General features: G+C 34.9%; 1 protein-coding gene across 2 annotated transcripts; it reads left to right on the top strand.

The window, feature by feature from the left end:
- The first annotated feature begins 1,913 nt into the window (after window positions 1–1,913).
- cd80/86 (cluster of Differentiation 80/86) lies at window positions 1,914–12,956 on the top strand. 2 transcript variants are annotated; one of them, XM_032546100.1, is made up of 8 exons: window positions 1,914–2,002; window positions 5,403–5,428; window positions 6,864–6,931; window positions 8,063–8,380; window positions 8,865–9,152; window positions 11,186–11,311; window positions 11,447–11,471; window positions 11,686–12,956. In XM_032546100.1, the coding sequence occupies exons 1-8, from the start codon at window positions 2,000–2,002 to the stop codon at window positions 11,732–11,734; spliced, it is 903 nt and encodes a 300-aa protein (XP_032401991.1). In that variant the 5' UTR covers window positions 1,914–1,999; the 3' UTR covers window positions 11,735–12,956. The 2 variants fall into 2 exon arrangements, with proteins under 2 accessions (XP_032401991.1, XP_032401990.1); XM_032546099.1 differs by having other exon boundaries at window positions 11,186–11,323.
- The last annotated feature ends 568 nt before the right edge of the window (window positions 12,957–13,524 follow it).

Below are 13,524 nucleotides of genomic sequence, written 5' to 3'. Positions count from 1 at the left end.
GGAAAATCCCTGGAACTCCTTGTTTCTTCATTCTGATGCTTCCGGAAAACAAAGTAGTGCTGAAAAGGTCATGTGACTTCTTGTGGGAAGTCTGTCAGCAGGAACTCTCCTGTAGGAGAGTGACTACTCATCCCAAGGCAATCCCCTTCTGCTAACAAGCCTTTGCCTCCTTAGTCCAACAGGAAATTTGGAGTAGTAAAGAAAACTCTAAGATGGGTCAATAAGATTCCTACAGAGCTAAATATGGGGGACCAAACTTAAACATAAGTACCCCCTTAACAAAATGTGGTGGAGGAACCTTAAGCTGTATAAAAGACAGAATTAAGTTCTTAAATGACAGAAATAAGCAAAGAGCATGACGTGAATGTGAAACTCTGTGGTTCATGACAGATAAGGCAGCTATGGAGGATCTAGCATTTCTGTTCAACCACTGAGGTAAATGTCAAAGGCAGACCAGTCTGGTGGTAAAGGCAAAAGTTCAGGGAATCCATCACACAATTACACACTGTTTCACGCACACACACCCGCACACCCCCACACACACATGCACACACACAATCACACATCCCTAATGTTTAAGGATTTACCATCAACTGGAAGAATCCCCTTCACTTTCTGGAAGCATAAAGCAAGTGAAAGTTATATATCTAGTCTTATAATAAATACACTGACAAGGGTTGAGATGTAATTGCCTTGTAAATCTTCTTGAACGTTTTCAAATTTTTTGTGGTACCATCACAAACCTTATTGCATTGCGTGTTAGGATTATCAGGAAGAATTATGAAGCAAGAGGGAAATAATACATGGGAAGTTGTTAGTTTTTTTTAAAGCAAATTAAGTGTAATAAAAGCAAGCATTTGTATTCTACTCTCTGGAGTCAGAACTTTGCAGAATCCCAGTTGTAACTATTTATGTAATTTTAAAAATAAAAACAATGTTTTGACCACATTTCTGTGCAAAATAGATTAAGCTCAAACAGATTTCATTGGTAACATCTGAAAAATACTAATTATTTTTTTATTCTAGTTTCAGATTCTCAATTTGATTTAGGCCTGAACTTTGACTGATCTGTTCTGATGCATTAATATATTTTTTAATTTAAATCCTGTCATAGTAGCTCAGGCTGATTATTAAATATTACTGTCTTGTTGAATGGTGAATCATCACCTCCGTTTTATTGGTTCAGACCATCTTATGTAACACTGTGCTGCACAGTGTGGGTGCAAACATATTTAACTTAAATAGTTTTAAAGTCAACAGACTATCTCACCTGAGCTCTGGATATTTATGGCTCATCCAGTATTATAATGAACCTCCCGCCTGCTTTTCTGATCTATTGTCTTTCTTCTTTGCTGGTTTCTCAGTTTAGATGGACATAAATGGTTTGGTGGGTCTCCATTAGAACTGTACTCTTTCTGCGTTCAGATACCGCTGCTGTTTCTTAATGCTCTCTAACAAACCTCTAGGCTTCACAGAACAGCTAAACTTAAATTACATAAAGGTGAAATAACTGTTGGAGCAAGGTGACATTTGAAAAAAAAAATGCAATGAATTTTATTTAAGGTTATTAGAGTAAATATAAATGCATGCCACAGTTTTCATGTCTTTATTCATAAAACAATGCAATAATCATGTTTTGCTTTTTCAGTCTGCGCAGTCTGATAAAGGGTTATTTTAACTACCTTTCCCACTTCAGTGAACTCTGTAGCAATTGAAGCAGATACAGATATTGAGATATACTTTATTCTAATAACCACATTTTTTGGAAATATAACTAATTTCTTCTAGAGAAACTGGTTAATTGTCACATTTCTAACTAAATCAGCGCTCTCTCTGAACCTTTCCAAAAGCGTGCCTGTCCAACATGTACGTGCCGGTGTTACTACAGCAACAAAAAGGAAACAAACTCAGGTTATGACTCCACCCTCAGCATAAAACGGGAGGGAAGCGTTAGTCTTCCCAGACAGTACGCGCGCAGCGAACAAGACAAGATAGAATCATGGTAAGTCTATCTTCTCTCCTCTGAAATGAGAGCAACTTTTATTCATTTTGAATCTCACAAAGTGTGTTGTTTAGTGATAAGGACTATTACTTCCTGCGGTGTAAGATAGGAAGTCAGTAACATAAAGTTCTTTGTAAACAAATACGTCATGCCAGACTGGCCGCAGTTGCTTTCAGCAGTGCTGTTTATATCAAGTCTGTTAGAAATGTATTTTGTGCCTGTGATTCAATCGCCTACTTCCATATAAAGTGCAGTTTTTATGGTTGACAGATTTTCTGTACTAGAATGATTTGCTTTAAAATGAAGACACATGGAAGAAAACGGTGTCTTATCTCTTCCGGTGTGCGTATCTGTGTGTGTTGCTGATGAATTAAGCTTTATTTGCTCAACATGAGAGAACAAACTAATGATCTGTTCCTGTAGATTCTGTTCTTTATAACCACCAGAGTCACTAAATTAAACCTTTTGCTGCTCTGTTTACATTTATCTAGAAATGCTTGACTGCCTCTTAAAAGTACATAAAACTTTTGTTGACTAAACTGAATTAGTTGAGTGGGATTGATTCAGTTTCAGGATCAATCCCGAAAGCCTGTTTTGCTGAAGCAGTTGAACAAGATGAACTGCACCATGTGGAAATTCCCAGACAGTTTCATTGTGATGTCATCACTTTGTAATGAGAAAAAGCAGAAGTCATAAACAAATTCTCTTACATAATAGATTAATTAGCCCTAATCTTTTTTAGGGATCACTAACTACGATCTTATATAGTACTATCAGATGTCGCAACTTTAAAACCATGATAGATGATGTACTGTATAATCATATTGCTTCATTCTTAAAATGTATGTTAGTTTCATACTTTATGTTAGTTTGTTCACTCTTTTAAATTCTAATCTTTATCCTCTGATTAAACATTTATATAAGTAATCTCTTACATGAGGAGAAAGTTTTCTTTAATAGAGAATAAGGAGTTAGACTAGAGCATGTTAGTTATGACCCCTGTACAATTCTAACATTTTCAACCTGCATATTTTCAGATTATTGGTAATAACAAAAACTGCTTTATGAAACTGGATGTCAGATATGAACTGATCAAGTCCCTTTCTTTGCTTTACTGACGTTCACATTCCACAAAAGCTAAAATAGCACACTGGAAATTGAAAAATGATACTAAGGAATTTCAGAGCAAGTTAATGTTTGATGCACATTCCTCAAACATTAGGTAAAATTACAACATTAAATAAGACAAAATGTCATAACAGTGAAAACACATTGAGACCAAGCAGTTAGTGTTGGACTCAGAGTTATTCTATCCATTTTATTCATTTGGATGCTTAATAGGTTTGTTGTTTCGCTAACTATAGTTATGTGAGTTTAATAATAGGTTTAACTCTACAGAGTTAGATTACTCAGCATACCCAGTTAGTTTTCCAATACAAAGAAATGAACTGGCTACAGTCCGGTTGAAAAAAAAAAATGTTTTCTATCGTAATTAAGCATAATAATTCTGAAAATAGCAAAATAATTGGTTCATTACCAACTCCGCTGTACCCGCTGTATGAGAGGAACTCTCTCATCTCCTCCATCACTCATTCAGTGTCCTCCCAACATGCAGGTGACACAAAGTTCCACTGACCAGGAAAGCAACATACAAAAAAAATATTCCAATCGCAATTACAGCTCTCAACACCAGAGAAATTTCTTGTATGATTAGGCTTATGTTGTAGCATAAATCTGACCATAACCTACATCTTATTTCACCACTTAATAGAGAAGTCTGATCAAGTTTTGTAATTCAAAATGACAATCTCTGGAATATGTTGCAAGTCATTTTTTATTGTAACGTATAAACTGCTTAGATTTGTTGAAACAATGCTCGGTTGAAATTTCCCAACTTCTTATCCAGTAAGTATTTAGGTTAAAGAAGTCTCCCAATAGTCTGCATTGTATGTTAAAACATGTATACTTTGACCTCCTTTAAGTGAAAGAAATGTAACAGGTGTGTTATTACAAAGGCCATCACATCTTAGGTATTTCAGTGTTTCATTTTCCCTTTTTAAGTTGTCACCCCTTTACGGATATGACATATACTACATGCCATAAGCCACAAGTCTCATATGGTTTTACTGAGAACGTCTCTAAGCAATGCCAAGTAATGCACCAGGTATTTTTCTCTAACCACAACAAAATGAAACCAACCTCTGAAACAAACTGTTTTCTCTAGACATAAAACCCGTGTAAAAAGATTTTTTTGTTGTGTGAATCAATAACCAAACCTTATAAAGAGTGTAATCAGAAACCGAGAGCACAAAGGCAACAGCTCACTGATACAATTTGGAAAGAAACTAAAGTGTTCATGATAGCCAGGCTGACCTAGACACAGTGTATTGGAATTAAATTAGACAACTACCATGGTAAAATCAGGTAAATAATATCACCTGTTGTTCATATATATTGCTATCACATTCCAGTTAGTATCAATTATACCAATACTAAACTTATTGTGTGCGGTCCACCCAGTAATTGTCTAGCACCTGGGAATTCCCTCTTATCTTGGTTTCTGCTAAAAGGCGAGGAGCTCGTCCTTGCATTGTTATACTGGGTGTAGTTGCTGTTTTGAAGCATTTGGAGCAGAGTGGTTAGACAAAGATCTGTTCTCAATGCATGTCAGAGGCAGCAACTGATATCAACTTTATCTTGATTTGTCCTGCTTCAAGTTTTCATAATCTAAACCCTAAATAACCAAGAGGTAACTTTCTGCTTGGGAATTTCCTGCGTTAAAGTGTCTAACAGGAAAATGGTGGAGAAAAAAATTTATTTCTCTTCAACGGTTTAACATTCTAGCTCTACTGAAAGTTTATTAAGTAACCACAGGCTTAATCAAACCACTGTTTCTCCTTCAGAGAAGCAAGATGCAAAAATAGACAATTTGGTATGAAAATATTAAATAGTCATTGAAGGTACAGTACCTTGTCCACAATTTAAGTATTTCCAGTAACACTGCCTTTGCACTTTCATACAAAGTCTGTCTGTACTCCAGGGACTTCCCTTTGGGTGTTTGTTTGCAGAAGACATGCTGGCTTGTGCTCAGCTAAGACAAAAAAAAAAAATCCCAGAATTCCCCACATAAGAATCATCAGGGATAAGTCATACATTTCAGATAAATTGTTTTTTTTATACATTTGTGTTACTATCTAATCTAATTAAACACTGTATAGATGTACCTAAAAAATCCCAACATTTACTCTTCTATTATTTCAAGTAATTGTAATTTGTAAAAGCTCATAGATAAACACAACCTGTTTATGTATAACTAGATTTAGCTTGTCCTGTTTAAGTGCTTGTAACCAGAAGATAATCCATCGTCTTGCAGTGTTAACTTGTGTTTTTGTTTCAACAGGCATCAAGGATTTGGCAAACTCTTCTGTAAGTCATCCTCACATTCCACCAATATGTCACTTTGATTACGTAATTTCGGCCACAGATAATAGCTCAGTGATCATAAATAATGTGACCTCTGGTGTAACACTTTTGATGGCTATTTGTCATCGCAGAAGTGAGAGTTCCTGGAAAATGAAAGCGTAAACACAGTGCTGATTTACAGCAAACGTAAACTCTGATCAGAAAACCATTACAAATATTTAAATAAAATTTTCCTATGACGTCAGTTCATGTGACAATATGTAAAGTCGTGTAGATGTGCTGAGGTGATAAAACATTAGAATTATTAAGTTCAGTAATATTTTTTTTGATTACCACAATATTTTTGTAGTAATTTTAGTTTGCTTAGAATCTAATAATACAGTACATTTGTCATCTAATTGGTGGACTACTGTCTGTTGGTAAGGTGTTCCAAGCACTAGTGTGCTGACTTCATCTAACTTTTTAACCAAGCACAAAATTATTTATACCCTGGGTGTATTCAGATTTAAAGTATATTTTTTAATTTACCACATATCTTCAGGTTTGAAGCATTATGAACATGTTGAAGTGGGTCAACCAGAGTCCTGACTTGAATCAAATAGAGAATATGTGCAGGTATAGATTAGTGTTTTGGCAGGGAGGCTGTAATGTGAATAAATGTTGTTCCATTTTATTATTGGAAAAAGTATTTTAAAAAGTTTTTGTATGAGAATACATTTCCAACTGGCCTGTTAAAATTAAATCCACACCATTTGTTAGTAATAATAACCCAATTAATAAGCACATAAATAGACATCAATACAAATAAGTCCAAAAATGAATTGTTGTTAATGAATGAGAATAATAATCAGAATAAGAACCGAACACACAAAGAAAAGCTTTGTTAGAAGTTGTGAAAAGCCAAGAAAAACCTGTTGTGTAAGTTAAATCAGCTGGTTAAACTCGAACTACTGCCCAATAAAAAGCTTTTTTATTACCAAGATATAACACAAAAGGCATGTCATCATGGAAAAAGGTTATACATCTCTCAATGCCTTTTCAACTTTAATAGAAATACTGATAGATTGTTCAAACACAGGCCATTGAAAATTATTTTTATGGGAAACCTTATAAAATTAATTTGTGATACTGAGTCATAATATTACATGCAACAAAAAATCCCCAAATGTCCCAAGGGTGAGAACACAGTGATTTTAAATATTCATGCATTACTATTCTGATGTTTTTGTCTCATGCCTCACCGACTGTGACTTAGCATTTTTACCTTTAGTGAAACAATCTGAAACCTCTAAGAATATGACTCACTGCTTCTATTTGTATGAATGTGCATTTGCAAAACGGGGAGGATTTTTATGTGTAATATGGCTGTGATTCTTTTTGTTACCTTTTGATGTTTACAATGTTTTAATACATATATCTATTTTCTGTATATACCTAGAGAACCAAGGCTGCTTCTTCTGCTTCATCTAGCTGTAAAGATAATCGGACTCAGATCAGCTGATGTTGGTGAGTATTCTAATGAATCTCAAGGATATCTCAATTTTTTATTCAGGACATCTAAATAAAACATCTGGCTTGGTAGTTTAAAATGACTAGATTACATGTTAATCAATAAATAAAGAGCTGTCCAAAATTGTTGAAAAAGGGTTATCATTTTAAAGACATATGTTGAATAGTTTTTTCCAAAATAAAAATGGAAATGGAAAACTAATTAGACACAGTCATGGTGCTTCAGTTAAAGAATTTCATAAGGTAACATAAAAGCAACCTTTATTTTTCATCAGTAGGGAAATTCAGGTGTGCCAGCGAAATAGTGACAGGCAAGTTGGAGCATGTAGATTTGTAAAAAGGGAAAATATTAAAACAGAAAGTGAAGACATGGTGCAGAAGTGAGGTCCTATGGAGTTAATGAGTAAATATCCTACCTGCAGTAGGTAACTATTTGCATTTTTGTTCACTATAATTTAGTCAAGAAGAAGCCGAAGTTTAGAGTGCTAGACTTCAATGTTTCTTTTTTAAACTGAAGTCTCAATACTAAACTGGTTTTGCAAACACACTGTGGTGAGCATGTCTTAACTGTCTTAAAGAGAAAAAAGCATTATGTTTTTTATCCAAAATGGCTCTTGCACTTTCATTCAAGCGTAGTTTTTTTCAAAAGCAAAATATAGACCTCTTGTAACCAGGTTGCTATGTATTGCAATTTTTTTTGCCCAGGTCCCTCTTGAAAATGAGATCTAGATCTCAACGGGGTTTACCTGGTTAAATAAAGGAACATATATATATATATATGTATATATATATATATGACAGCTAATGACACAAAGTTAGCTCATAACACTATCAATTTCCCATTCAGGAAGCTTTAGCTTCTAAAACACTTTTTTGGGACACTTCCTGGGCAGGAATTTTCCAAAAAGAAAAAAAACCCCAAAAACTTAAGAGCAACTGAGATTAATCTAATTAGTCATCAAAACTTTAACAAAATGTCCCACACCCACACAAAACCTTAATGAAGACGGGCTTACTCACAAGAGAATGCTTTTTATTGTTCAACATTTTTTGATAATTTTTTATATGCAGACGTTTTATGAAATTTTTTTTTATATAATTTTCTTTTTTGTTTGTTTCATTTTTCAGGACATTCTCCTGCAACTGTGTATCATGGACTGGTTGGAGGAAATGTCACCTTCTACTGTCCTGTAGCACAAAAATCGCCACTGCAGTTTCTGTACTTCCAAAAAGTTGTTGCTGGAGAGCCCATTTTCTGTAATGGATATCATAGTTCAAAGCGTCTTCCAACACCAATTCCAAACACAGAAATGGATCAAAACTACACAATGATGCACATCAATGGACTAAACCTATCTGACAGTGGGGACTACTATTGTTATTATATGTATAAAGATGATGCAAGTGGATATCCCGTCAAGATCCATATGTATCTTAATGTCACAGGTAGGCAAGTTTTTAACATTAATGTCTGTCTCACTGTTGCTTATTTTATGTAAGTATGTTTCATTCTTGATGGTGGGGGATAAACCTGGAAATATCAAACCAAACGCTGGAGGTGAGCTGTCAGGATAGGTGAACTGTTATCTACAGACCCCTAGAACAATGGTTGAGCCTTTATTTTACTGTCTATTCTTCAGAAAGTTATAGGGATGTTTTGAGGAGTAGGGAATGTGTTTTAAGTGAGAAATGAGGATTGTCTGTTTTAAAGAGGACTTTCTTTTCCTTTCATTTTCTCTTCTTTTAATTTTTTTCTTTGAATGCAAACTCTATGAAATGTTTCACATAAAAACATGAACCAGTGTTTCCAGTTTTTGATTTTGTGACATTTCATCCTCATAATTAATGTATATTTATGATTATAATAAATCGAAAGCTGTAGTTTAATTTGTTTGTCAACCTCACGTTTTATCATCTGCCATTCTTGCAGCTTTCTTCAGTAAGCCAGAAATCACAGTCAAATGTAAAGAAGAAAGTGGCATCCCATCCGAATGTAATGTGACATGTCACTCACATAATGGGTTATCAGGAAAACAGATGAAGTGGAACGTTCCTGGAAATATCAACAGGGAAATGTGGAAGATTCTCTTTAACGATGAAAGTCCTCCCAGAGAAGAGTTGGTTAGCATCTCCAGCACTGCAAATTTCAACTGCTCTGTTGATGAAGTGAAGGTATCCTGCTCTGTGGACCTGTTCACCTCAGAGACCGTCTCAGTGTGTAAGTCCTCAATTGAAACAAGATAGTGAGTTATTTTCTCTACACTGTCTTCCACTTTTAGTCACTTGGCAAGTTTTAGGAAGTGAGTAACCAATGAAAATTCCTCTGTACATTTGTTTACTTTTTATGGGATATGTGTGGGAGGTTTTTGCACAATCTTACTGGAAAAGTGTCTTCTTTTGGACTGAGAGCAGGTTGTTTGACTGTCTCAGCAGTCAAACAACCTTCGTACAGATTTATGTTGGAGAATTCTAAATAGATGCAACACAGAATGTTTCTGCTTTCAAGAGAAAAACTAAAACCACGCATATTTCCCCACTAAATGTATGGCACAAATGCAACCCTACCAAGACAAAACTGTTTACGTAAGAGTAGGAAAAACAATAGTCAGCCACTATGAGAATGAGCCTAACTCAGGACATCCCATAGGAAAAAATGACGAGATGGAGGTTCACCCTCCAACAGGACAAAAACTCTTAAAGTGGATACAATGGAATTGTTTAGATTAAATATACTCATATGATTGAATGGGTTAGCCAAAAAATATGACGTAAATTCAGTCAAAAATCCAATCAGCAATTTCTTGATAGATGCAATAGACAACCTTTAAACAATCTGACTGAGTTTTAGCTGTTTTGTAGAAATAAGACTCAAGATAAGTTGTTAGAGACAGACCAAAAAAAAGCCTTACAGCTGTAAATGCAGTGAAAGGTGATGATACAAAGTGTTGACTTGAGGGTAATGAATGCAAATGGTTACTCTACTTACTCAGGATATTCTTGTGTTTATTTGTCTAAGTGATGCTTTCTTTCGATTTGAGCTTCAAGATTATACATTGCTTTTTGTTGCTCAATCATAAAATCGCAAAGAAATAATTTTACTTATTTGAGTGTCTCATGACAAAGTGTGAAACTATTGAAGTGTACGAAATTTTGGAAGGAACTTAAAAGAGCTAAAATATGTGTCTAACATGCTGAATAATTACAATAAATGCATTAATATACTTAAGTTTCAGATTACACTTATTATTTAATTGCAATATGTTGGTCAGCAGATATTGAAGCTTATATTGATTAGCTGAGTATGATCTGTTATAATGACACAATGTCAAGGCTCTGCTGTTTTTCTGGATTATGTGCACACATTCCTGCGGTGGTCAGCTCGACTGAATCAGATATAATGCGGTTTCAAGTTCTGCTACAAAATCTCTGAAATAACTCATAATTAGGAAGTATGAGTCATAAAACCGAAACTGTTAAATGTATCTAAAATCATTAGTTATGCAAGCAGGCGGAGCAGTAATATTCCAGAAAAACTGTTTGTTTGCGGCTTAACGTGTGGCTTAAATCTATATAATTGCGAGTAATCAGAATTTTCTGTCTGATCTCCGAAAGATATCTTTTGCATTTTATTAAAGTTTGGTTGAGTTTAAACTGCTGATTTGTTTTTTGATCTCTCAGATCACAAACCTGGGGGAACATATGCCTTCATCTTTAAAAATAGATATAAATGATTAGCTACACGTTCTCCCCTAAAGGATCTTCTTTATACAAGCCTAGTTTGGGTCATGATTAGATCTTGTTTTAGTTCAGTATGGACAGTTTCAGTTGGGTTTTTCAGAGAACTGAACCTGCTGTTCAGTGTTGACAAAACCATTAGTGAATATAAAAGTGTAACAGACCAGCAGCTGTAGAAATACACCACAGGGAACCCCAACAATTTACTCATCCTTTATTTCCTAAGCTTTTGAGCACTGACTTCCTCAGCTGAGATTAAAATGTGTGTCCCCATTATTTTGTAATAACTCCCTATACTTGGGTTTTGAAGCAGAACATATTTTACATAAAAACTCCACACTTGGAATGTTTTTCTCTTTTTGTGGAAGCTGACTAATTGGGCAAAAAAAATAATAATAATATTTTTTTTTTTTTTTTGGCCAATGCAAGTCTGGATTAAAAGTTCCAGACTTGCACTCAAAGATGACTTTTCAGAACACATTTCAGACTCTAATGTTATTTTTTTTTCTTCTGAAGGTTCTTCTAAGGTCCCTCCCGACCCATCTTACAAATTCAGTTCTACTGTGATAGTTGCAACTGTTATTTGTTCGCTTTTGGCGTTTGGCCTGTTTATGTTTTGCTGGTTGAAGAACAGAACAACAGGTACTGACAAAGGTATTTCTCATGAAATCTTGAAAGTTTAACACATATTTGCACATACACCTCTTTGATCCACTATAATATCCAAAAAGGAAACTCATTGTCTGTTCTACTGTTTTTTTGTTTTTTTTTTCCTAGGGCCAGTAGAACAACACATTGTAGAGTGAGTATTTTTTTATTTGAATACACCCATAATACAATTATTTGGTCATATAAAACAATTGTACCAAAGTAGACATACTGATGACAAAAAGCTTATGACATTATTTGCAACATGACCTGTCTACTAGGACAGGATGGGAATCACTGACAATGTTTACTAATGTTTGTTTGTTTGTTTCCTTCCTTTTCTTTCTGTTGTATTTTCCATCATCCAGGGAGGTCATAGTTCTAAATAATATAACAGAAGAGCCAATGGGATCATGAATATCTACAAGAACATTTGAACTGCAGCTCAAATGTCCTGGAATATGGGACCTAAGCTATTTATCAGTCAAATGCACATGTGACTTAAAGACGGTGCATGAATGCCCACTGAGCCTTTGACTCACCAGGGAGTGACGGTATGCTCTCAGAGCAGAAGGAAGTATTTACATTTAACTGGTGAAATTGTGCGTCATCAAACAAAAGTGGTTAACTTTCCAAAGAAATGACATTTCCGATGGGGTGTGGTTCATTGTGTTCTCAGCACACAGTGCAAAAGATCGTCGAATGGAAACCTCTACCAAAGACGAGAAGTAAAACTAAACCTCATGAAGACTCTTTTGTTGCACTGAGTTTTGCTGGAATGACTGCTCTACATTCACATTTGCAGATCTGGTTTTGAATGTACTGATGTCTCAAGACTCTTAAGTGAGTCATTTTGTACTATTGTAAATCATTCTACAAAAAGAAAAAAAAAATGTTTTTATTTATAAAAAGGGTGTGCTTGTGCCAGCAAAACTAGTAGCCTGGAGGAACTGTTCACGGCTTGATGTCAGTATTTTGTTTGCACAGTTATGTGCACTGTGACGTTATCGTACCAGTTCCAGTAAAGTGCAATATTTATAGAATAAGAACTTTTTTCTTTTTAAATAAACTTTGAGATTTTCTTGGCTTCCCGTTTTCATGTAAAAGAAAGTAACCATATATGTTGGACTATCATGAGATGTTTAAGTTATTGTGTCTCTCTTTTTTTATGATATACAATATAATGTTTACTCTGTTTACACAGTTAAGGGAGAGGAGCTGTCTGGTTTCCCCCTGTGCTCTGAATTACCAGACAGCTTCAAAAAGCTGCTTTCATTTCCCTAAAATGTGCATCACAGTTCTCTTCAGGAACACTTCTGTTTTTTTTTTGTTTTTTTTCTACGTGATGAGATTTTTTTATATTGACATTGTAAGAAAACAAATAAACTATGTATTTAAATTTGAATGATGCTGGGGAAACAAATGTACCTCGCCTGCATATGTCTGTATTTAAATCATTTTGAATTTTGAGAGAAAAGTTGTGCACACTGTTCTGACACTAAAGAGGTTACTGTGGTGCCACAAAAAAAATCTGTGAGATTTTATGTAACCAAATTAGACAATTTAGTGCATAACTGGAGCATAATGAACACATTACATCGTTAAAAAGCAAATAAAAATGTGCAGAGTGCAAGTATTATATAGTCAGCTTTTCAGTGAACCAACATCATGAACAAGGAACGCAGCAGATAGGCTTGGGAAAAAGCTGCAGAGCAGTTTTAAAGTAGGGTTGGATCATTAAACAATTTCCAAATTTAATTGTCCACTGCTCAATCTATCATATGAAAACGTAAAAAAGTAAAATGTAAAAATAATGCCATGGCCACAAACTTGCCATGACATTATTGTCTGCCCAATCTGACTGGCTGGACAAGGAGAGTAACAGTCAGAGAAGCAGGCAAACGGTCCATGCTGACCTTGGAAGAGCTGCAGAGATTTACTGCTCAGCTGGATATGTAAACAGAACAAGCAATTATTAACCTTAAAATTGTTAAGGACGAAAAAGTGGCCAACTTATTGAAAGTGGTAAACTTATACGGCACATGATCTACTAATCTTCCCCTTATGGACGATTGACTAAAGAGAAGCCATTTTTGAAAGATCACAGACATACACACACTCACACAAAAAATCCTGCATACAATTGTGCCTTTTTCCATAGAAAACATGCAGAAGAAGGTCCAGATGACACCGAAGTTAAGCTCATG

Source organism: Xiphophorus hellerii, chromosome 18 (genome assembly GCF_003331165.1).
Source record: "Xiphophorus hellerii strain 12219 chromosome 18, Xiphophorus_hellerii-4.1, whole genome shotgun sequence".
NCBI classification, from domain to species: Eukaryota; Metazoa; Chordata; class Actinopteri; order Cyprinodontiformes; family Poeciliidae; genus Xiphophorus; species Xiphophorus hellerii.
The sequence above is the reverse complement of the archived record's forward strand: the minus strand, read 5'-3'. Positions and strand labels throughout refer to the sequence as shown.